The following is a 24,352-nucleotide window of genomic DNA, read 5'->3' on the forward strand; positions in this document are numbered from 1 at the left end:
GGCTCCAGACACACAAAAACCAATCTCGTAATTATCTGGCTTTTTGTAGAAATCCAAAATCATTATATGATTCTCATAACCAGCTATAGAAAACAAAGTATTTCACAATGCCTTTTCAGCAATTCTGATTGTTGGGGGGGGGGGGGGGTGGAATTTAAACAATAATGGTGCATCTTTTGTAAAAATAATGAATGTAATCAATGTAGAAAAGAGTTAAGTAAAAATCCTCTGCCTCGCAGGCATTAGAAGGGGTGGGAGGGGGGTATATTGGGCTTCTTGATGGTGAAAAAGGAGTACTGATGAAGGGAAAGGTCTTTGATCATTGTATGACCGAGACTTAAGCCTGAAAACTTTGTAACTTTTCCCACAGTGATTCAATAAATAAATATAAGAAGAAAATAAATAAATAAATAAAATTATGAAAAAAAAAAGTAAGGTGAAGTTCATGCCCAATTCAATCAGCTGATCAGTGGGTGAATAAATAGCAGTACTCCTACATAAAGAAAGAAAAAAAATAATTTTATGCATTTTTAAATTATTCATGACTGTTAAAGGATTACCTTCATTTTTCAAACTAAAACGGATCATCCTCTTACACTAAGAAGTAAAATAAATAATGTAAAATGAATAAATAATGTGTTAAGAGTGAGAACTGCATATGACCATGTTCCATATTAAACTTAATACATCCCAACAATATAAGTCCATTTTATACATTGACGTGCCAATTGATGCTGTAGTTTGTATGATAATTACTCCAGCTGTGGCTGCTGGAGCGATAGTACATTGGGTAGGGTATTTGCTTTGCATGCACTTGAGTCTGGTTCGACCCTGGCATCCCTTACAGTCCCCCGCACAATGCCAGGAGTAATTCCTGAGTGCAGAGCCAGGAGTAAACCCTGAGCATCACCAGGTGTGATGCAAAAAGCCAAAAAAAATTACCCTAACTGTATTTATTATCATCAAAAGTTATCGTTATTGAGCCAGGAATCTTGTTCTGTGGTTGAACATTGTGTGTAAACCTTGCACCCGCAAAATAGACCAACAGATATTATTATTCATAAAAAATTTTAAAACCCCAAAGGGCAAGAATAAGAAACAGGGTGAGTCTTGTAATTTAGGAGAATGGTTCATGATGACAGGGCTGGGAGAAAATATTCCCATATTTGATAAGTGCTAAGAGGAGGGAAGTATGACTCCAAGCTTCAGTGACTTCAGTTAGAGATCAACTGATGGATCCAGCTTTCACAAATAGAAACTAGGAAGGCAATGGACAAGAGTAAGTATTGTCCCAGAAAAGACTTGATGCTGAGCATAAAGGGAAATGTAAAGCGAGAAGCTGCTCACTCTCATCTTGCTGCGGTTTCACTCTAAGCACAAACAGCAGTGAGTTCTATCATAGCGTATAGAGGTAGCGTCTTCCTTGCCATATCCCTAGTTTGTGTAATCATGCCATGACATCAGTGACATGTTTCACTCACCTGCTAAATCTCTACCCCTAGACATAACTTTTAGTATTAAAATAAGGGGTAAAGTCCCTAGGGGAAGTTAGTGCTTTGATCTATGCCAGTTAAATCTGGCGTAGTCATATTTCTTCTGTGGAGTTCTCCATTCTGCCCCCCACCAACATCCTCCATTTCCAGTGACATGTTTCATTCACATGCTCAATCTCTACCCCTAGGGGGAGTGAACTTTTGGATATACGTTGGTTAAATCTGGCGTAGTCATATTTCTTCTGTGGAGTTCTCCATTCTGCCCCCCACAAACATCCTCCATTTCCAGTGACATGTTTCATTCACATGCTCAATCTCTACCCCTAGGGGGAGTGAACTTTTGGATATACATTGGTTAAATCTGGTGGAGTCATATTTCTTCTGTGGAGTTCTCTATTCTGTTCCCCACCAACATCCTCCACTTTCCCTCCCCCCTCCCACCCAAACACACACATTCCTCTGGTATATGCTGCTCAGGGATGCAGAGCTTTGGTATTTCTGGTGTCAGTGGAGTGAGTGCCTATGGAGGACAGGGCTGATAAAGTCTACACATCTCACTCTTGGTGTGGACACTAAACTTCTGTCAGCTTCACTGTGACAACCATTGAGCTATACCTGCACCCAGTTACCTGCATAGCACCAGAGCAGCTCCCAAGAACCTTCATTTTGAAGCTATTACTCTCAAGCTAAAATAAGCTTACGTTTCTTGTAGGGAAAAAAGAAGTCAGTCTAAACCTTCACTCAGGTTAGTTTCTTTGTTTTTTCCACAGAAATGTTACAGAAGAGAATAGTGAAGTGAAACTGTTTTATGTTACTACATGGTGGGAGCAGGAGCTCCCAAACAGTACTCAGGGGCCTGGGACCAGTATCAGTAAAACTTGGCCAACAGAGCCTGCAGTTCAATAAGGTTTGTGGACAGTGCCCAGGAAGTTTCAGAATAAATGAGAATCTGACCTTCCTCTCCATCCCCAAGTCCACACCTGGTTTTCTCCTTCTCACAGGTCAGTGAAAAATCAGACCCGGGATGCCAGCTCCCCAGCACCAGTACCCCCCCCCCCCCCACCCCACCAGGCATCCATAGTGGCATGACTTCCACAGAAGTGGGTGTGGCCTATTTTGGAGACTCGCCGCAGTTATTTTCCCCTTTTTCAGCACTCTGGATTCACATCTTCATCTTCATCATCTAATTCTGTGGAAAATATCCTGGACATCTCAAGCACTCTAGGCCAATAATCCAGTAGCTTCTTCCAATTGTACCAAAATACTGGAGGTTACAAGAAGCTCTATAAAACACTTCCCCTGAAAGCTTCACTAGAAATCTCACATAAGCCGCTGAGGAGCACCTGAGAGGAAGGTGAAATTCTAGAAGGGGGAAAAGGCAACCACCATTGACCGAACTCATCTAGAACCCTTTCTCACAACTAGAGGGGATTACTGATAGTGAACTGGAAGGTCCCACCTCCATACTACTACAAAAACATGAAGAAACAGCGAAAATCCCAACCACGAGGAGAGAATGATGAAAAGCATCCAGATGCCTCAACAAACATTACCCACAAAAACAATGTCCCAAATAAAGAACTCAGAGACGAACTGTTGAAGATGTTCAATGAATTCAAAGAAATGATGAAACAGACATTCAGTAAATTAAAGGAGGACATGCAAGAAACAGTGGAACAGGCAGCCGAGAAAATATAGAAAGAAATGAGAGCAGAAATAAGAAAGCTACAACAAGAAGTGTCATGAATAAAGGACTAGGTAGATGAAATTAAAAACTCAGTGGGTGCCCTCAATAGTAGAATGGCTATAGCCAAAGACAGAATCAGTGAGCTTGAAGATGAACTGCAGGAATCTCACAGGCAACAACAAACAATGGGAAAAGACCTCAAAATAGCTCTTAGGTGAATAAGAGACCTAGGGGATGATTTCAAGAGGAACAATATTAGAATCATCGGAGTACCAGAAGGACAGGGAGACAAGCCCAGTGAAAAAGCCACGGTTAAAAAATTCATTCCTGAAAAGTTTGCAGAGCTGAACAGTGCAGGCATCCATATCCAAGGAGCCTGAAGAGTGCCAGCTAAAAGAGACCCTAGTAAAAAGACTCCATGACACATCATAGTCAGAATGATGGATGCCATGGATAGAGACACAATACTGCAAGCAGCAAGGTCAAAGAAGGAAATCACATACAAAGGAGCACCCCTTAGATTTATAGCAGACCTATCAGAGGAAACCCTCCAAGCCCAAAGGCAGTGGTAGGATATAGTGAAAAAACTCAATGAAATGAAAGCTTCACCAAGAATACTTTATCCAGCTAAACTCTCACTCAAACTTGACGGAACGATACACTATTTCATGGATAAACAACAGCTCAGGAACTTCATAAACTCAAAATCAAACTTAACAAAAGGACTAAAGGGGCTACAGTAAGAAAAAAAAAACCTACAAGCACAACAACCTTCTACAGAAAGATGGCACAAAACCACATGACAGAATCAATGAGAATCTGGAGGCTTTGTGGTTTTTGGAAACCAACTGAGTTGGGCACATACATGACACATATCCTAATCTCTGCAATCTTCTTCTAGCCCCTAGAATTATTTCAGAAAGTGAAAAAAAATGAGTCCATTCAAGAAAGGACAAAGGCTTCTCCAGAAAGATGAGATAACCTTTAAAATAAAAAAAGACTACGACTGCACAGTAAATCAAAGTCATGTGCAACTCAAGAATGAACTTCTCATTGCTTTGTCAATTTGGTTCTATGGAGTATTTTCCCAGAGGTCTTAGTTTGAGTCCTCTGTTCAAATAGGAGTTATTACTGGTAAAGCACTTTTAATTCTGGTGCTCTCTTTGGTTTCTGAATCTTTGAGTTTCTTCCTGAGGCATTCTAGCCTTTGGGTTTTGAGTTTGAATCTCATGTTTGGAGCTGGTGGAAGGAAGTGACTTTTCAGATTTTTTACGTTTATGACATCGCGAAAATTCGTTGCTAGTTAGAGATTGAGAATTGGGGATGGAGTAGGTGGAGAGAACTACTTTTAATGGGGTAAACACAATAATAAGTAGGGGTGGAATTCAATATCCTGCCCTTGAGTTCACCTTCAACCAGCAGGCTTTGAATAGAGAGGCCCTTCAATTTTTTTTAAGGCAACACACTTTTATTTCTTCTTTACCTTTGTTTTTTATTTGTAATTCTATTTTTTCCTCACATGAGTAAGCTTTAAGTTTCTGTTTATAATCTACAAACATTCAAACCCTTGCTTATAGTTTTCCCAACTTTCCGAAAGTGTTTCCGATAAGATATGGTAGGTTGTTTTTAGTATATAAAAATGCTGAAATAATTTTACCAATAATTAGTGTACTCATACCCCCAATAATCTATAAATTATCCTAAATAAGAATATTCCACTTTGAATAGACAGCTGTTTCCTTTACAAATTTAATTTATTTTTGCCATCTTCTTTCTTTCTTTTAAAACTTTTGCACAAGCTTTATCTTACTAGGTATGCAAGGTAAAAGCATGAATAAAATGCTTTTAATGCCACAAGATACAAATTTAAGGAGATTTATATATAAGGAAAGCGTCATGGAAATGGTTACCATCACCAATCAAATTATTTCTCTGAACTCACTAAAATGATTATAACTGTATAGAAATAAAAAAGGAAATGTTCAAGAGGTCAAGGGTTTTAGTCTTTATATTTGTCTTCTGTAATTAGAGCATTTCTGTTGAAGACAAGGTCATTCTAAAGAAACACTTAATGTTGTGCAGAGTAGAAAATAGGCAAATTAGTATAATGCTTTCAAATTTAACATATATGCACTACGCTTAATTTACTACAAAACTATATTTTGAAGTTATTCTGAATGTCAGTCACATGTTTTAAGATATCCAGGGTCCTTATTGATTTCTAACAAAATGTTTAATTCCTGCTAGTCCATTTATTTGTTTATATCCCCTTAAATTCATCTCTCCATTTGGATGACTGTCTAATTAACATACAGAAATAAATAGGAAAACTATAAAGGACTAGACCTTTTCAATAGAAGCATCACATCCTTTATTTCTGAAAATGGTGTAATACTTAAATGGTCTTGAGATTTATTTTATCCAGGGACATGGGTGGCCATTGCTTTTCACTACCGAGACCATTCCATCTTTTTAATAACTATAGACATTTTCACTGGGACTAAATGCATGCCATTGAAGCACTTTCTTTAGTTCTAACTTTCTCTTTTACTCACTTCACAGCTGAAGCTTTCAAAGGGAAAACTTATTGAACTCCAGTGAACCTGCCCAGGATATTTAAAGTTACAAAATCAATATATATCTTGGTGGTATCCATGAGTCTATAGTAAATGTGATTGAGAAGGCAACATCAGATACAATTTAAGAATGATAGGAGAGCAGTAAGTCTCAGCTGGAAAGAAATAAAATAAACAGCTAAACAAAAGATGCTTATAATGCTTATAAGAAGATCCTTACTTTGTCAAGTCAAGGATCAGAGATTCTCCAATATCATTAACACAACACTGGCACTTTTCCTAAAGTCCTGGTTGTCTTGCTAATCTAAATTGTGTTTTATTTATTTCAACATAAAGTTAAAAATTAATCAATGGTATTAGATGCTAGATCAGGTGCTGATTATATAAATATGAAGGAGGAATGATTTATAGCCCAGAAAATGTTAAAGTGGAAAGATAGATACAGAGCATCCAGGAAATGAAGAAATAGTAGTGGTTTCAGGAAGGCTTTGGAGCAAGGAAGGGACATTCAATAGGAAAGGTGGTACAAGGTTAATTGTTCATCTGGATAGGTCATACTTCCTTCTTCTATCTTTGGTGGTCAAAGAAAGTTGTTGTGATCAGTGTCCAGCATTGTGACTCATGAACCCTGACATTCTTTGTATTAAGTGAGCTTACAGTGTTGCCCAAAGTAAATAGAAAGCAACCATCTGCAACACTATTTTTTCATTCTCCTCTCAAAGAGAGTGGGATGAAGGATGGCCACCCAAAGTAATAAGTTCATGCTGGATTCCTCTGATTCTGTGAACAATAGTACATTACATGACACAAAGCGTGATTAAATTAGCTTTTGAGAGATAATTTGCTCATTTAGAATTATTTAAGCGGGCCTAAATGCAATCACATATAGTTCTATGGGCGGGGGGAGGGTGAGAGAGGCAAGAGAGAGAAGAGGAGAGGAGGAGGGAGGGATCCTTTAGAGAAAAAAAAAAACACAAAGCATTGATGTGAAGGAGGCAGACCTTGGAGTGATTTATGAGCAGAGGAATACCTGGAGCCATCAGAAGCTGACCAGAGGCAAGGATTAAAATTTCTCTAGAGCCAGGTATCAGTTTGGAAAGCCCAGGAAGTAAATGGGAGAATGGAACATGATTCTACCTATAATTTTATTTGGTATAGAAATTTGTAGGAACGCATAGCTGTTATTTATCCCATTTGTAGTTTGTTGCAGCAACCCTAGAAAATAGATTCACTTACCAGAGCTGTTGGAATATAAAGAGGGGAAAAGTCACCAAACTGAAAGGGAAGAGAAGATCCTTTTCTTGCCTCAGTCAGATATGATTCCTAATTACTTAATTTAAGAAACTATTTTTGTATGTCATAAAGTCTTTGACCATTATCAAATAATGTAAAGGTTTTAGATCTTCAGGGGTCTCTTTTTTTGCTAGTGATTTGGTGGTAAAGGTTAAATCTGTTTCAAAATTCTCTTGATTCAGTTTCTTCCCTAACTCCTATTTCCTGGCTATTTCTACACATATCTTTATTTAGCTCACAATCTCTTACTTTCTTAATGGAAGAGACTGATAAACCACAGAAAAAGTTTTACATTTCTTTTCTAACCAGACCATTTATAAATTATGTTTCTTTTCCAACCAAGTCTTTAACTTGCTTTGTTTAGCAAAACATAATTATACTAAGACAAGACTGAATAAAGTTAGAATATTAACTGTATTAAAAGGATCACGATCACAATCACGATCATCCTGTTCATTGATTGCCTTGAGCAAGCACCAGTAACGTCTCCTTCGTCCTAGTCCTGAGATTTTAAAAAGTGCCATATTCAAGGCTCTTTCAGGGTTAGGAGAATGAGATCCATCATTGTTACTGGTATTTGGCATATTGGGTATGCCACGGGGAGTTTGCCAGACTCTGCCATGTGGGCAGGTTACATTCGGTAGCCTGCCGGGTTGTCCAAAGTAAGAATGAGGTAATAAGATATCGCTCAGCTGCATTTACCTCCGGGAGCTGGGTTTTATAGTCTCTGGGTCTTGGCCATTGATGGGATTACATGGCTCTGGGAGTCAGTTGGTAGGTGTGACCCCTATCTACTGGAAGATGGAGGATGTGGGTGGAGGATCTAAGCAGGCTTGGAGATCTCAGCCCCAGGACCTGCATACCTTTGTTCCTCTGCCGGTACCTTCGTGTGTGTGGAGAGTGGTCTCAACATGGCTGTGGCTGGTTCTGGCGGTCTTTGGTTGCCGGAGCTCTGCTCGGAGCGGGGAGGGAAACTCAACCCCAATTAATAGAATACCAAACATTAATAAATTATTTTTACTTTTGAGTTTAATTTGTGTTAATGATTCTTTAATATTTCTTTCATCTAAAGAAAATGACTATCTTGGATTGAACAAATAAAAAATTACTTTCCTTTTTGACTCATGCCAATGAAATTTCAATGTAAGGAGGGGTACAGATGTGAGAATAAGAATTTTTGTATCTATTTGTGTGGGATGCTGGCCCTTTAACTGACCAAGGGCCTACGTGCCTGTGCTATGTATGGTTATCTTGACCTACGTGACCCGAGGCAGGCAAAGCCTGTGCTATGTATGGTTATCTTGAGAAAACATCTGTCATGGTTGTCAGTAAAAACAAGAAGTAACTGACAGTGATTAACCTGGTATGTGAAACGTATAAATTTTGTAAACCATATATTGACATGACCCTTTGTGTAACTACCTCATGCCTGGTATGTGAAACGTATAGACTTTGTAATTTTCCTAACCATACATGGACATGACTTTTTGTGTAACTGCCTTATGCTTTGTACTGATAGGTATATAAAGCCCCTACTGCCCTGAATAAAGCCTGTCCTGTCCTATCCTGTCTGCTGTCCTGTCTGTTTTGTCCTGTCCCTTTTTCTCTCTGTTTCTAAACTGCACTCTATCTCTTGTGTCTTGTGTTCATTCGGTCGGTCCCTCCTTGTACCTATGGACCCAAGGGCCACCTCCTTGGGCCGGAGGATTGGTCTGGCGGCCCGCCCCCCACATATTTGCATATTTCTACTAAAATCTACAAAAAAGCTTTATGATAGATTCACTCAGTAAAAACATTGTGACAATTCCTATACTCTAAAGCTCAAGGTTGCAATCATGTATTGAATTCTATATCAAATTGTCCTACCTTTATTTACCGATTGATATTTATCTATCATCTAGTAAAAGGTGCTGAATGAAAGTTAAATGTTAATGAGCTCGCATTTTTCAAGTCTAGGTTAAATGTTATGTTGTGGGTGTCCTGAGTTGTTCCCCCAAAGAAATAGGTACTCAATCTGTTTCCAGGTCTGTTGTATACCTTTGAAGAAAAGAATTTCAGGAGTAGATAAATAGTGAAACAAATATTTTATGTAAATAAGACTAGTTGTCTAGGGGAAGAACTTCTTAGAACTCCTGGTGGTGTTTCATATTAAGGCTCTTGTTTCTGTTGAAGGAAGCTTCCCTTCTCCTGATGTTGTGGGGGATGGTGGTAGACTCTGTCTTCTCTGGATTGGTGCTGGTTCCATTAAAATCTTTGCCTTTATTTTGATGCCACATTTATCAGTGCTCAAGGCTATACCTGACTCAGTGTTAAGGAATCATTTCTGGCTATGCTTGGAAAACTAAGTGCAATGCCTGAATCAAATCAGTAAGCCAAAACAATAGTTCAGCAATAGGGTTCTTGCCTTGCTCACAGCTGACCCAGATTTGATTCAGATAGATAGTACATAAGGCAAGAGTCTTAACTTCTGCATTATCTCTCTGATCCCATCTATTAATTTTTGTTGTTGTTGTTTTTTGGTAGGGGACTACCCCTGGCTGTGCTCAGGACTTATTCCTCCTTTGTACTCAGGGATTAAATTCTGGAGGTAGTATTGGGGCTCAAAACTTGGGCTCAAAACATGCAATATAAGAATATTACCCATCATACTTTCTCAGACACTCTAGTTATATTTTTTCTTTTTCTTTTTTACTTTTTATTGTGATATCTATTATTTATGATAATGCTAATGATGGTTTTTGGACATATAATTTCAATACCACACCTGTCACCAGTGTACCCACTTACCTCTCCCAAGTTCCCATTGCCCTTTTTTTTCCAAACTCCCCACTCTTCAAAATTCAGTGTGTAGATCAAATCTCCTGTTGTGTTGCCTTTGACCCTTTGTCATTAACCTGTGTTTTTAAGTCCCATCTAAGAGAAAGATTATTCTGTATGTATCCCTTTCCTTCTGACTGGCTTCATTCATCAAAATATCCTCTAGGTCCATCCATGTCATGGCAAATTTCCTGGTATTAAGAACTGTAGATTGATGAAATAAGGGACAGTCCTGGGTGAAAGTGAAAGTTGTTTTATAAATATCAGTAACCCAGTGTGACTGAGAATCTGCTATATGTGCAAGATAGGTAATAAATGGGAGTTAGCCTTATTAGCAGTGTTATAGCCATAGGAGACTTTAAAACCAGGAGGTTCTCAAATACTATTTGATATTTAAAACTTTGCTCTACAGAAGTATCAAGTAAATTATTTTCATAATTATGATTATTTGTGTTGATATTTCAAGATCAACTTTTACCAGTAGATTATAAATCTCATTCTATGCTTTGTCACTATATCCCTGTTGGATTATGATTCTAAGCATTTTAAGAAGTAATATTGGTTTGTCCTTTCTCCTGACACAGGGTTATTAGATTTATTGAGTAACACCCACTGCAGGGCTCCTGAGGAATACCCAAGTCCATTTGTGGACTCCTAATGCTCTCCTTTGTGCTCTTCTTCCACTGTTAATCACAAGGCCTCCAAATCAGACCTTGTAACCTGGAAGTCAAATATGATGGCTCTAAATTTTGTATTTGTAAGTGAAATAACGTTTTACTCCTTCCTTTATGCCATTTGCATATTTTATTTTAGAGCAATATTTTTTTTTGTATAGATTCAGTAAGACAGTTAATGCTATGCTTTTGTAACATGGGAATTAATTGACTCCAAATAATTATTTACTCCTGGGCATCCATTATATTTACTTAAGTCTCAGTTGCTCTTACAGTTGCTCTTACATTGACCTTCCTTCCTAAACACTCAAAAAATTTGATCCACTGAGGGACTTGAATGGACTCACAGCAAGTACCCTGGTTTCTAGAAGGGAGAGCCTAAATGTCACAACAAGTATGATAAATTAAGAGCACAGTCATGGAATGAACTCTGTTATGACTCCCAAAGAAGTAACTGAATAAGGACCCAGTTTGGGTTAAGAAAAACTAATCTGGCCTGAGGATGGTAGGCTGAGATACATAGTGAAATGTCCCTAGGAAGAGCCACCTCTTAAGCTTAATATATCTTATTGTGTCATACAAAATGACTAGAAATATTATTAAGAAATAAATTTGATATTATTGTTTAAATGGATTATTAGCAAAGGAAAGGAGAAAGAAACACACCTTTAGATGGAATTCTGCCCTTGGGCTGATCTCCTAGTAGGAACCTAGAGTACTGAAGCCCCGAAAATGTGATTCTGTCTTTGAATGGATCTCCTAGAAGAACTTCCCCTGAAGGAAGTTTATCATAATTATATGTAAGTTCAACTACACTTATGTGTAATTACTATCCCCCAACCCTTCATGACTTCCCTATAATTAGTGCTGTGAGACTTGAATAAATGGCCACTGATTACAAATCAGCCTGGTGGCTCCTGTTCCTTTGTCCATAATAAGCCGCTAGGGCAGGGGAAGTGACTGGACCTGAATATACCAAGGGACCCTCAGTCAATTCAGGCCAGTGGCTAAAAAAACGACACATCCCAAATTAGTGTCTAGTACTTAACAGAGGTACAAACATTTGCTTACTTTATAAAAATGAGAGGAAGAGCCTTTAAAAATGAGTGGGGAAGAGAATATAAAAAGGAACTGACTAGAACGTTGTTTGATAACTACATTAAAAATAGGGCATTGATGTGTTAAGCTAAAGGGTTGTTCTCCAAAATTCTGGAATATTCTTTCATGACTATCTGTGACAGTTATGTTGCCTTTGAAGTCCTAAAGTACTTCATATTTATGGCTTACCACATCTCCTACATAAGACTAAGTTCCTTCAGAGCAGTGGCCTTGTATTATATTAAAACTTTAACACAGCAAACACAACAGGACCAGACACTTCATTTTACTTTCAGAGTGAATAAGTAAGTCAGAGGATGAATGGATTCTAGCCACTAGCATATGAATGTGGACTGTGGGAGGGGGCACCTACAATATGACTGAATTTTAGGATTCTAATTTGATAGCAATTAAGTACAATGCAATATCCTTTTAGCAACAGCAGGAACAAGATTTTGCACAGATTTTTTTCATAACTTCCACTAACTATGCTTCTTCTTCTTCTTCTTCTTCTTCTTCTTCTTCTTCTTCTTCTTCTTCTTATTATTATTATTATTATTATTGTTGTTCACTGTATCACTGTCATCCCATTGATTGTCGAATTACTTGAGTGGGTGCCAGTAACATCTCTATTCCTCCCAGCCCTGAGATTTTACCAGCCTCTTCTTATTTGTCTTTTCACAAAGATTGGAGGCTCTTTCAGCGTCAGGGGATTGAGACCTGTTTTGTCATTACTGTATTTGTCATATCAAATACGCCTTGGGGAGCTTGCCAGGCTCTGGCCATGCAGGCAGGATACCTTTGCCTGCATGGCGAGAGTCAGTCTATTGTCTGTCTGTGTGGAACACTCGAGTGTTAGAGCCAGTTTGAAGTCAGTAATTCTTAGATCAGGGCAAAGAAAACCATCAAGAGAGGTCAGAGTGATATTGATGTTGGTGGGCCCCACGGGTGACTTATGTGAAGTGGGGAGGAGAAAGACGGTCACTTTCTCCCCACCTGCCTCTGCCACCCAGGACCCACGGTTACTCGCCTTGCAGAAAGGAATTTCAGGAGTAGGTAAGCAGTGAAGTAAATAGATTTTATTTGGAGGATTTTTAGGTGTGGAGGGAGAGAGAGAGAGAGAGAGAGAGAGAGAGAGAGAGAGAGAGAGAGAGAGAGAGAGAAATGTACTCAAGAGAGAACACGGGCTTCTCCAAGGGTGGAGAGAGCCCCTATACACATCCTAGCATTAGAAACAAAAGCATTGAAGTATACATCTCAAGAGGGGAGATGCGGACGACACATGTGCTCGGGCACCACATGTGCTCGGCCACGTGGGCTCAAGCGGCACATGGGCTTGGGCAGCATATGCGTGCCCTTCCTTTGTTCAACGTGGCCTTTATAGGGTTTCTTCAGCCTGCCCCCACGTTGATGTAGGCAGGTAGATAGGGAAAGGCTCTCTGCAATGAAACAAAGTCTCATAGAAGAATTCTAGGACCAAACCACCCTGTGGAGACAGAGAATAAGGACTTGATAAGACCATCCCCAGACCCTGAAGATATGGGCCTCCTCCCCATGAAATTCCTCCTTTCCGAGAACCCCCTTTCAATCCGGTTGACTCCAGCGACCCAGCCCCAAGGAGATTCCAGGACATTCCAAGTCAGATGACTCTCGAACCCGCTTTCTATCCGGTTGACTCCAGCGACACAGCCCCAAGGAGATTCCAGAACATTCTGAGTCAGAAGGATCTATAAGAACCAGCTCGAGAGCCCACTTGGCGCTCTCTCCACCCTCGGAGAAGCCCGCGTTCCCTCTGGACGTGTTACTCTCTCTCTCTCTCTCTCTCTCTCTCTCTCTCTCTCTCTGCTTATCCCTTTCTCTCCCTTTCCAAAAGCCTCCAAATAAAACCTGTTACTTCACTGCTCGTCTACTCCTGAAATTCTTTTCTGCGAGCGAGACAAGAACCCCAGAAACCTCGGGTAAGGCTTGGGACTGGTCTCTCCTTTCCTGCAAAGAGCAAATTCTCGCCCCAGCTTGAGTCCGTGGCTCCCCGAGCAATCGGGTGGCGGGGATTAACTCCCGTGCCGAGAAGATCAAGCGGACTTCAGGTGTGGCTTGACGGCCACCTCGTGGGGCTGGCGGGGCTCAGGCCCGTGCCGAGCAGGTGCTCACTGCAGACTTTACAGGCCCTAGCCTACCCAGGGTTCCGGGTGGCAGAGGCGGGTGGGGAGAAAGTGGCCGTCTTTCTCCTCCCCACTTCACATAAGTCACCCGTGGGGCCCACCGACATCAGATGGCGACCACGAAGGGACAGAGCAGTGAAGAAATCCACAAGGAAGGAGGTAATCTGTGGAAAATCTGCTGTGGAGGTATGCTCCCTTGGAAATCTCTAGGGGGAAGGGGGAGGAATGTGATAACCTCTGTGTGAATGTGTGTGTGTATGAGCACCCTGATAGGAAAGCCCACTAGTGAGAAGAACCTGGGAAAACTGAGGCAGATCAATTTCTAGGTAGAAATCCCTTTTCCCAAGCAGAATCATCTAGAGGTCAATTCAAATGCTAATGGAGGCTGTCAGCAGGTTTAGCCCTAGGCAAAGTGAAGCAGAGAAAAAAAAAGAGGTAAAAAGACAGGCAAGAAGTTTGTGGAAGAAAGAGTCAGCAGGGAGCATTGGAATATGTGGCAAGCTAAGAGAGACAGAACTTTTCTCTTCTCCCCTTAATAGGCTTCTTGGAAACCCATGGCACTCTAGGTATGGCTCCACACGTGTAAGCCATGGTCGTGTGGACGCTCGGGAGGCAGGCCCCAAGGGACGCCTGGGGTAACTCAGAAATCTCTAAAGGAGACGTCCTTTAAAGAGAGATTTTTCTGATGGGCCGGCATGCAGTTGTGGTCGTGTCCGCGCCCTCTGTCTAGAACCACAACACCACGGGCCGGCATGCAGTTGTGGTCATGTCCGCGCTGTCTCTAGAACCACAACACCACGGGCCGGCATGCAGTTGTGGTCGTGTCCGCGCCCTCTGTCTAGAACCACAACACCACGGGCTGGCATGCAGTTGTGGTCATGTCCGCGCAGTCTCTAGAACCACAACACTAGAAACTATTAGGAGGAGAGCTTGCTAAGGAATTATTCTACCCTAGATCTTTCTTTTCCCTCCCTTTCATAGGTTATTGCTGACACTTAGGAGATATGGGAAATTCTACATCAGTACCTAAACATTCTCCTTTGGGTTGCTTGTTAAAACACTGGAAGAGCCTGAAGCTAGATAGCTTAAGTAAGAAAAGTCTTGTTGACCTCTGTAACACCACGTGGCCTGAGTATAAACTAGAACTTGGGGAAAGATGGCCGGTGAATGGCAGTTTGCATGACCAGATCATTTTGCAGTCAGATCTTTGCAGGTAACAAAAGGAATAGGATCATCAAAGCAGAAGAGGCAGGAAAAATGCAAGATCATATGATTAATTGTTTGATATCAGAAACAAAGAAGTATGTCACTAATGCAAACTATCCCCATGTCTGATAAGAAGATACCAGTTCCCTGCCTCAGAACTAGCCTTGATCAAAATATGGTAACATCTGACAACCTTAGGTTTCAACTGCTTCGTCATAGTTTATCTTGCCCGCTGATATCAACAAAAGCGCTTTCTTGACCAATATTTTTAACAAACAGGAGACTCTCTGGTCAAGCTCGGAAACGGGGGCCAACAGGGCTTCTTTGCCCTGTGGACTGCTCCTTCCTTTGTCAGTCCATCAGTTTTCTCCCTACCATTTTTGAAGGGTCAGATCAATCGATCAGCTGCGGATGTGTGTACATGTACGTGTGGTGGTCTTTAGTCAGTTCATTGTCTGTCTGTCTGTCTGTCTGTCTGTGTGGAACACTCGAGTGCTGGTACCAGGTTGAAATCAGAAGTAGAAATTCTTGAGAAGTCAGTGATATGCAACTCAGTGATAGAAGGAATGCAGTTGTTTTTGGAACTTGTTAGACAAGGTTTAAATGAAGATTTCTTATCAGAAGGTTGAGCCTACAGGAAAAGCAGAATTCTCGATCTAGATTTCTTATTAGAAGAACATTAATGATTAGTAACAGTTGAAATCCTTTTGAACTTAAGAATCTGTACTATCTAGAAGAGCTGTGGAACTAGAGTCTGAAATTAAAGTGAAATAAAGTTCAGAGAATGCAAGGTTTTATCTTACAAGCCTCAGCCAATTGTAATGAGGAATTTAGCTGTTTTACAAACAACAGAGGTACATAAGCCACTAAAAAAAAAGTTTCCTCATATTAATTAATAGTTTTCTTATGTTACCATAAACATTGACAGTCCAAGTGCTTTTTCTATGCTAATATCAAAGTTTGGTAAAAACTAAAGGGCTTTTTCTGTGTCTGAAAGTATCTTTGTATTCTTGTGGAATTGGTAAAAGTATCTGGTGTAGAAAGCTTATGATTGAAATAACTCAGGGACAAGAACTATTGAAATTAAGCCAAAGAGGGTTTACCATGTTTTATATTAATTGGCAGTTCAAAGGTTTTATGCTGTTATATCAATGTACATATTTGTATCTGCATTGGATTAGAATATTTGACCTAGAAAATCTTGTGAGTTGAAATAATGTGGTACATAAAACAGGTTCATGTTTATTTTAAAATATGAGTTTCTAGAGTTATAAAGTTGGTTGCAAAACTTATCCTACCAGTGGTTTTATTTGATCTCTGAGACTTTTGGTAACTAAAATTTCTAAAGGTACCTAGCAAAGAATTATGAGTGATCTCAGATGTCATCTTGATAGTCTGAAGCCATAGCATTGAACCTTGGTGAAAGTATGAGATAACTGTATTGTTAATCAGCTTGTCCTGTATGTGAAAATGCATGCTATTATTATGATAACTTTATTTCATGCCAAGCTTTGTCTCCAGGTATCAACCTAGTCCTGACCTTCACAGAACTTTGTACACAAGTGTAAAATGCTTTCTGTTCTATGGTAATCTGAGTGTTTAATCTTTTTGCATTTGTGTTTTCCTAGAAATCAGAATTCTAAAAATGTCTCTTGGTTAATTTCTAGTGTAAAGTGAACTTTTGCCCAATAATATAAGTTGTAAGAACTTTAGTTGTGAGCATCTCTAAAGCCTTTTAAAATATCTATAGAACTGATGTAATGCTTTTGAAAAGGTACTGCAGAGTATTTTTGTCATGTTAAATGAGATGATTGGTAACTAGTGTCCAAACTTGGGAGATCATGTTGTGCTAAATTCAGTAAAATAAGAGTTTAAACTTGTGGGATGACTCTTGGGAATATAGACGTGTGTCTTAAGTCAGAAAGATGATGGATGGATTGTCTGGACTCCTGTTACAGTGCTCTTAGGATCATTGAATTTTTCAAAAGTTGCAGGAAATCAAGGGTTTTGACATGGGATTGAAAACACATGTTAAACGGTATGCTTTATCTCTACAGATTTTAGCTTCTCTGACTAGGACCCACAGCAAACAGGTGTATTACATCTCTGTGAGTAAAGTGAAATGCTTGCTTTTCTCTTCTTTTGTACCTTCAGTATGTTTTTTGATGTTTCATGGCACTATGTTGGTTTGCATAAATCCAGATAAGTCTTTCCTCTCTGTAATAGGGTCTATCCCTTATGCAGACAGGAAAAACCAACTATGGGACCCCAAAGCCCTCTTTCAGGGAACAGTCAGGGGATCTGTCTAAATGACAGGAGCAGGAATTTAACAGGTACTGTTTTCAAGTACCCTACAAACCTCAGGGCGACCCTAGAGGCAGGCTGGCTCGAGGAAAGAGTGGAAATCATCACTGCTATGGAGAATGAGGAATCCAGGACTCTGTAATGACTAACTCAGTCTGGGCCTACTCTCAGCGTCAAGGAAAAACCTGGAAACCAGGATTTCTCCCAGCCCTGAAGAAGGGATGGGATGGATTCCTTTCTGCCAGGACATCTCTGTGGAAAATGAGGCCCAAAGGCTCGAGGCCATCCAGTTCGTCGTGGGACATCTTATGGCCAGGCCTGGGTAACCCTGACGTGCCAGATAAGATTAATGCCACTTTTGGTTTGTCTCCTGTCTTTAGTCGATCCCCAGGACTCAGTAAATAATGGGGTATCCCAAATGGAGAATTCTCTAATCTTACTGTGTTTATGCAAAAGAACAAGCCAGGTTTGTTAAACTATCTTGCAAAGTTTTAAAATGAAGGTGGAGAGAAAACCATGTTTCTGCAACTAGTTTTTTGTAAGAACCAGATTCTAATTCTACAGAGGTGATTGAATAAATGTATTTAATCTTGATCTAAAAGGTACTTCCTCTTTTGGGAAATTTAGATAAAACTTGGTTACTCTCTGTAGGTAAACAGCCTAATGTATAAAGGAACTCAATGTTATACATGCTGTCACTAGTCTGATCAGAGCATTGGAAGCCAGAGTTTTACTAGGGTGAGGCTCATCTCAAGAGTACAGAATTAATTGCTTTCCCCCAGTCTGTGAATTGGCCAAAGTGTCAAGAAAGGGCATCTAAACTGGTTAAATTAGAATGGATTAGTATCTAGTTCTGAAATACTGTGAATTTTCTTTCTATACTTTATTGCATCTCATTTTCTGTGAACAGTTATTTGGAAAGAAGAAGGATATTAACAGCTCTTAATTTTTGTTGCATCATGGGATTAACACCAGAGAATATTTCCTCTAAGCCAGAATGCTCTGCAGTGTGGGAAGCTGGCCCTTTAACTGACCAAGGCCTAAGTGCCTGTATGGTCATCCTGACCTACGACCCCACGGCAGGCACAGCCTGTGCTATGTATGGTCATCTTGACCTACGTGACCCTGCAACAGGCAAAACCAGTGCTATGTATGGTTATCTTGATGTATGGTTATCCTGAGAGAACATCTGTCATGGCTGTCAGTAATAACAAGAAGTAACTATCTCGTGTCTGGTATGTGATGCATGTAAATTTTATAAATCATATGGACATGGCTCTTTGTGTATCTACCTCATGTCTGGTAAATCATATGGACATGGCCCTTTGTGTAATCACCTCGTGTCTGGTACCAGATACACATAAACCTAGTAATGCATGATAGGTGAAAACAAACCTTCCTAACCATATATGGGCACGACCTTTTGTGTAGCTGCCTCACTAATGGATATATACCCTGATTGCCCCCAATAAAGCCCTGTCCCTTTTTCTCTCTGTTTCTGAGCTGCATTCTGTCTCTTGTGTCTCGTGTTCATTCGGTCGGTCCTTCCCAGCACCTACGGATCCTAGGGCCACCTCCGCAGGCCGGAGAGTGGTCTGGCGGGGCCCCCCGCAACTGGCGCCCACACGGGGCGGTGTCTGGGAGACGACCTCCGAACTCCCCTTCAGAAAGCGGTGGCCACCGGGACGCACGGAAAGGTAAGTGCGCGCCTAATCAAAAATACCCATCTCGTTCGAGGTCGAGTGGGTATTAGCCCCTGCCTCGTTATAGAGGTTGACGGGGTGGTATAAGGGGAGAACTGAGTGTTCAGTCTCATATGAGGTATATGAGACGGTCACTGGGTTGGATAAGGCTCCCCCGCGCTCCTTTGTTGTGTCCTTTGTGGAATGTGTGTGTGAGTGAATGAGCGGTCAGGGGCGTCCTCGCCTCTGATTCGAATTTGTGGTTCCACGGCTGGGCACCCTTAAGGTCCCCGAAAAGGCTACGGAATCCGTTTGGGCTGCCTGCGGTTCCACGGGAAACATATGGTCTATGGTGGTGCTGACTTAGACGTCGGCCGCAAGTCACCTTTGGCTGATCCACTACGGCTAAGTTTCCCATTGGCCAGGCAAGCACCTGAGTGGGCCCCTTTGTCGGGCCTCCCCCGTGTCTCTCGTCTGTTTCTCCCAGGTATTCACGCGGGGCTTCAGCCTTCCAGTGACCCATCTCCTGTCTCGTCTCTATTCATGTTTTTTCTTTTCTGCCTTCTAGTCCTCCTGTCTGTGTTACAATTGAGTGTTCAGTCTCATATGAGGTATATGAGACGGTCACTGGGTTGGATAAGGCCCCCCTGCGCCCCTTTGTCGTGTCCTTTGTGGAATGTGTGTGTGAGTGAATGAGCGGTCAGAGGCGTCCTCGCTTCTGATTCGAGTCTGTGGTTCCACGGCTGGGCACCCTTAAGGTCCCCGAAAAGGCTACGGAATCCGGTTGGGCTGCCTGCGGTTCCACGGGAAACATATGGTCTATGGTGGTGCTGACTTAGACGTCGGCCGCAAGTCACCTTTGGCTGATCCACTACGGCTAAGTTTCCCATTGGCCAGGCAAGCACCTGAGTGGGCCCCTTTGCTGGGCCTCCCCCGTGTCTTGTGTCTGTTTCTCCCAGGTATTCACGCAGGGAACAGCCTTCCAGTGACCCATCTCCTGTCTCGTCTCTCTTCATGTCCTGTCTGCCTTCTGTTCCTTTTGTCTGTCTTACTCCCTCTCTCCTTCCTATAATTTTCATTTTCTTTTTCGTGATCTGCATATTTGCGTGTATCTGTATTTTTGAACGCTGTTTTTCCTGACCTCTGAAAATGGGTCAGAGTTTAAGCAAGAAGGAATTGTTTATTCGTGGCTTAAAGACCTCCCTTAAGCACAGGGGTATCCGGGTCAAGAAAAAGGATCTCATAGATTTCTTTCTTCTTATCGAGGAGATCTGTCCCTGGTTCCCTCAAGGGGGCACCATCGATGAGAAACGTTGGGGCCGTGTAGGAGACTGTCTTAAAGACTATTACAGGACGTCTGGTCCCGAGAAAATCCCCGTTCCGACTTTCTCTTATTGGAATCTCATTAATGAGGTCCTTCGCGTCCGACATGTTCAGTCAGACGCCCATCAGGTAGTCCAAGACTCTGAGACCTTTCTTAAAGATTATCGCCCTTCTAACCCTCACTCCCGCACGCCTTCTCGCCCGCCTTCTGTTTCCCCCACCCCCCTCGCAGAATCAGAGGAACCTCGTAGATCCCCCTGTCCCTCCATATCCATCCCTATGCCCCCTGAGGAGCCACCCGAGAAACCTCCCGCCGGCTCTCAGCCCGACCCCTCTGAGTGTTTGGAGCCATGCTTATATCCAGTCATCAGGGAGCCACCCGAGAAACCTCTTGCAAAATCCCAGTCCGACTCCTCTGAGTGTTTAATGCCCCGCTTATATCCAGCCATCAGGGATCCCCTCCCCAAGCACTCCCCTCTGCGTTCCTTGGACTCTGATGCCCTTCCCCAGGAGAACGTTGCTGACCTCACGGATGCAGCCACACGCTCTCGTACAGCGGAGAGGCCCCCAAAGGTCCCCCTTGCCTCCCCTCTCCGCCCCCCTCCATACAATCCGGAGGTCTATCTCGGGGCGAGCAATTATCTTTCACCGTCCTTTGTGGGTTCCGACTTTCGTCTTGCTACCCACCGCTTGGCTCAAGAAGCGCAAGTGCTTCGCTCCTTTTTGCAACAAAAGAAGGAATTCCTGGACCTCCTGGGGCAAATCAGGCAACTTGATCTATCCCCAAATGCCCCGCCCGATTCACAGAGCCAGCCGCTTAAAGCTCCCCCGCAGGCCCCTCAGATCTTTCCTGCTCTCAGGTCTGGTAGAGGCCTCTCACCTCAAGCCCCTTCAGGGGAGGAGAGGGAGGGAGCAGCCCAAGAGGCAGACTCCCCAGAAGACCGTGAGGGCATCGAGGAGGCTCCTAATCGGGGTAGGGATGCGAGGGATCTCGAGCCAGGGGAGGCCCATGCGGAAGCCCATGGGCGACAGCGCTATGAAAGACTGAAATTTAGTGATATTAAAGACATTAAGGATGCTGTTACCTCCTGTGGCCCAACCGCTCCCTTTACTCTGAGCCTCTTAGAATCCCTTAGTGAGATCTGGCTCACCCCTAACGATTGGTTTTCCCTGACCCGGGCCGTTTTAAGCCGCGGAGATTATCTGCTCTGGAAGGCAGACTACCATGATCGTTGTCAGGATATGGCCCAGCGGAATCTTGCTGCGGGAGGGTCCTCCTCCTCCTGGGTACTGAGCAAATTCCTGGGTAACGCTCCCTTTTCCTCTAATGAGGTTCAGGCTCAGTTTCCCCCCGGCCTTCTCACGCAGATTCAGGCAGCAGCCTTAAAGGCTTGGAAGGGACTCCCATCAAAGAGTTCCGTTGTCACCTCTCTTGCCAAAGTCCGCCAGGGCCCTAATGAGCCCTATAATGACTTTGTTGGCCGCCTGGTGGAGGCTGCTGAGCGCCTCCTGGGGGGAGGCGACACTGATAACGACTTTATTCGCCACCTAGCCTATGAAAATGCTAATTCTGTCTGCCAGGGCGTCCTCCGTCCTCACAAACGGGGCAAGACCCTCTCTGACTACCTCCGCCTGTGCGCCGATGTAGACCCAGCCTCTCAAAGAATGGGACTGGCTATTGGGGCGGCCTTTAAAAGTTTGACCAATACTCCCGTGACCGCTCCAGCCAACCCTAGAGTCTGCTTTGGCTGTAACAAGCCTGGTCATCTCTGGCGCCACTGCCCAGAGCGGGGGAGGGCGCGTGTACCCCAGAAATTATGCCCCAAGTGTAAGAACGGGTACCACTGGGCATCAGAGTGCCGGGTTGAAGTTGCCTCTCGCTCGGGAAACTTGTCACGGGGCCGGCCCCAGGGCCCCGTAATGCAGCAGGCAGCTGGGGCACTCCCCTTCCTTCCCCCTCAATCCCTCCCGCCTCCAGCCATTGTTCCGCCTCAGGTTTCGATTCCCTCCTGCACGCCATCCCAGGCAGCTCCAAATTGGACCTCCGTACCACCTCCCCCACAATCCTAACCCAGGCACAGGGACCTCAGCCCATCCCAGTCAATTTCCAGGGGCCCCTGCCTGCTGGAATGGTTGGCCTCATTATCGGGAGGGGGAATCTTATATTGGAGGGATTCCAGGTCCTCCCTGGCACTATAGATGATACTCTCACTGGCCAGCTTAGCGTTATGGCCGTGACCACGTCCTCATTCCTGAGTATAGATCTGGGTGCCCGCATTGCTGAATTGCTCCTTATCCCACCCAGCGCTGCCCCTGGTGCCACCGGCCCCCCGCCACAGGGGGTGTTCTGGGCTCAGGTTATACAGGAGTGTAAGCCACTCCTGACCCTCACCATCTTAGGCAGATCTTTCACTGGCCTTATAGATACTGGAGCTGATACTACTATCATTACTACCAGGGACTGGCCGCCAGAATGGCCAATCTCCCCCTCTTTAACACACCTGCAGGGGATTGGCCATTCAAAAAACCCGATGTTGAGCTCTGCTGAGCTCAAGTGGCGGACCCTCGAAGGAAAGGAAGGCCACGTCCGCCCCTATGTCCTCCCCGACCTGCCTGTTAATCTGTGGGGAAGGGACGTCCTGTCCCAAATGGATCTGATCCTAGTAGATACCAAAGGCCTGGATCTCTTACTTCAGCAGGGCTATCTTCCTGGCCAGGGTCTGGGAAGGCAATCCCAGGGCCTCACTGAACCCGTGATGCCCTCCCCCTCTGTGGGACGACTAGGACTGGGAAATTTACCATAATGGCTGTTGACTTGCCTGTACCCCACGCTGATAAGATTATCTGGCGATCAGATGACCCTGTGTGGGTAGATCAATGGCCCCTGTCCTCAGAAAAACTGGCCGCAGCGGAGGCGCTAGTGCAGGAGCAGCTCGCTGCTGGACACATAGAACCGACCAATTCCCCCTGGAACACGCCCATCTTTGTGATCAAGAAGAAATCGGGGAAGTGGCGGCTGCTCCAGGATCTAAGGGCAGTAAACAAGACCATGGTGGTCTTTGGAGCATTACAGCCTGGCTTGCCATCCCCCGTAGCCATTCCCTCCCTATGGCACAAAATCGTAATTGACCTAAAGGACTGTTTTTTCTCAATCCCCCTCCACCCTGCTGATCGCCCTCGATTTGCCTTCAGTGTTCCGGTTACAAATTTCAGAGGTCCGATGAAGCGCTTTCAATGGAAGGTGCTGCCTCAGGGAATGGCCAACAGTCCCACCTTGTGTCAGAAGTTCGTTGCGAGTGTTCTGGCCCCGGTCAGGGAACAATGGCCGGATCTTTACATCATCCATTATATGGACGATATCCTGCTTGCAGGCCCGCGCTCAGATGAAGTTATGCATTGCTGCGGACTTATGATTGACACCCTGACCCATGCGGGGTTTTCCATAGCTCAAGATAAGATTCAGATGAGTGACCCCTTCTCCTTCCTAGGCTTTCAGATCGAGCAGTCCAGGGTCAGAGTTCAAAAGGCTCAGCTCATGACTTCCAAATTGAGAACTTTGAACGACTTTCAGCAGCTGCTAGGCAATATTAACTGGCTCCGACCCTGCCTTAAACTGACACAGGATGATCTCAAGCCCCTATTTGACACTCTTCGGGGTGACCCGGATCCTAGTTCCCCCCGTACACTCACGGATGACGCCCAACGTGCCCTTGCCCTCGTAGAGCGCGCCATTGATGAACAGTTCATTGTTACCATGGACTATGAGCTCCCCTTTTCTCTGATAATCTTTGCGACCCCACACTCTCCCACAGGTCTTGTTTGGCAGACCCATCCCATCTCCTGGTTGTCTCTACCCTCAACTCCCAAACGAGTCCTCACTCCCTATTACTTCCTTGTTTCCTCATTGATTAGACTAGGGAGGGAATATTGCAGAAAATACTTCGGCTTGGAGCCGACCACCATCATTCAGCCCTACGACCGGGACCAGGTAAACTGGCTACTCCAGAATTCCGATGACTGGCCCATAGCCTGTGTCT

General features: G+C 43.4%; 1 protein-coding gene across 1 annotated transcript; it reads left to right on the plus strand.

Moving 5' to 3' along the window:
- The first annotated feature begins 22,543 nt into the window (after positions 1–22,543).
- Positions 22,544–23,119, plus strand: LOC130035055 (endogenous retrovirus group K member 7 Pro protein-like). The gene has a single exon (XM_056126537.1). It carries the CDS (start codon positions 22,544–22,546, stop codon positions 23,117–23,119), a length of 576 nt encoding a protein of 191 aa, XP_055982512.1.
- The last annotated feature ends 1,233 nt before the right edge of the window (positions 23,120–24,352 follow it).

Source organism: Sorex fumeus, unplaced genomic scaffold (genome assembly GCF_029834395.1).
Source record: "Sorex fumeus unplaced genomic scaffold, SorFum_2.1 ptg000063l, whole genome shotgun sequence".
NCBI lineage: Eukaryota > Metazoa > Chordata > Mammalia > Eulipotyphla > Soricidae > Sorex > Sorex fumeus.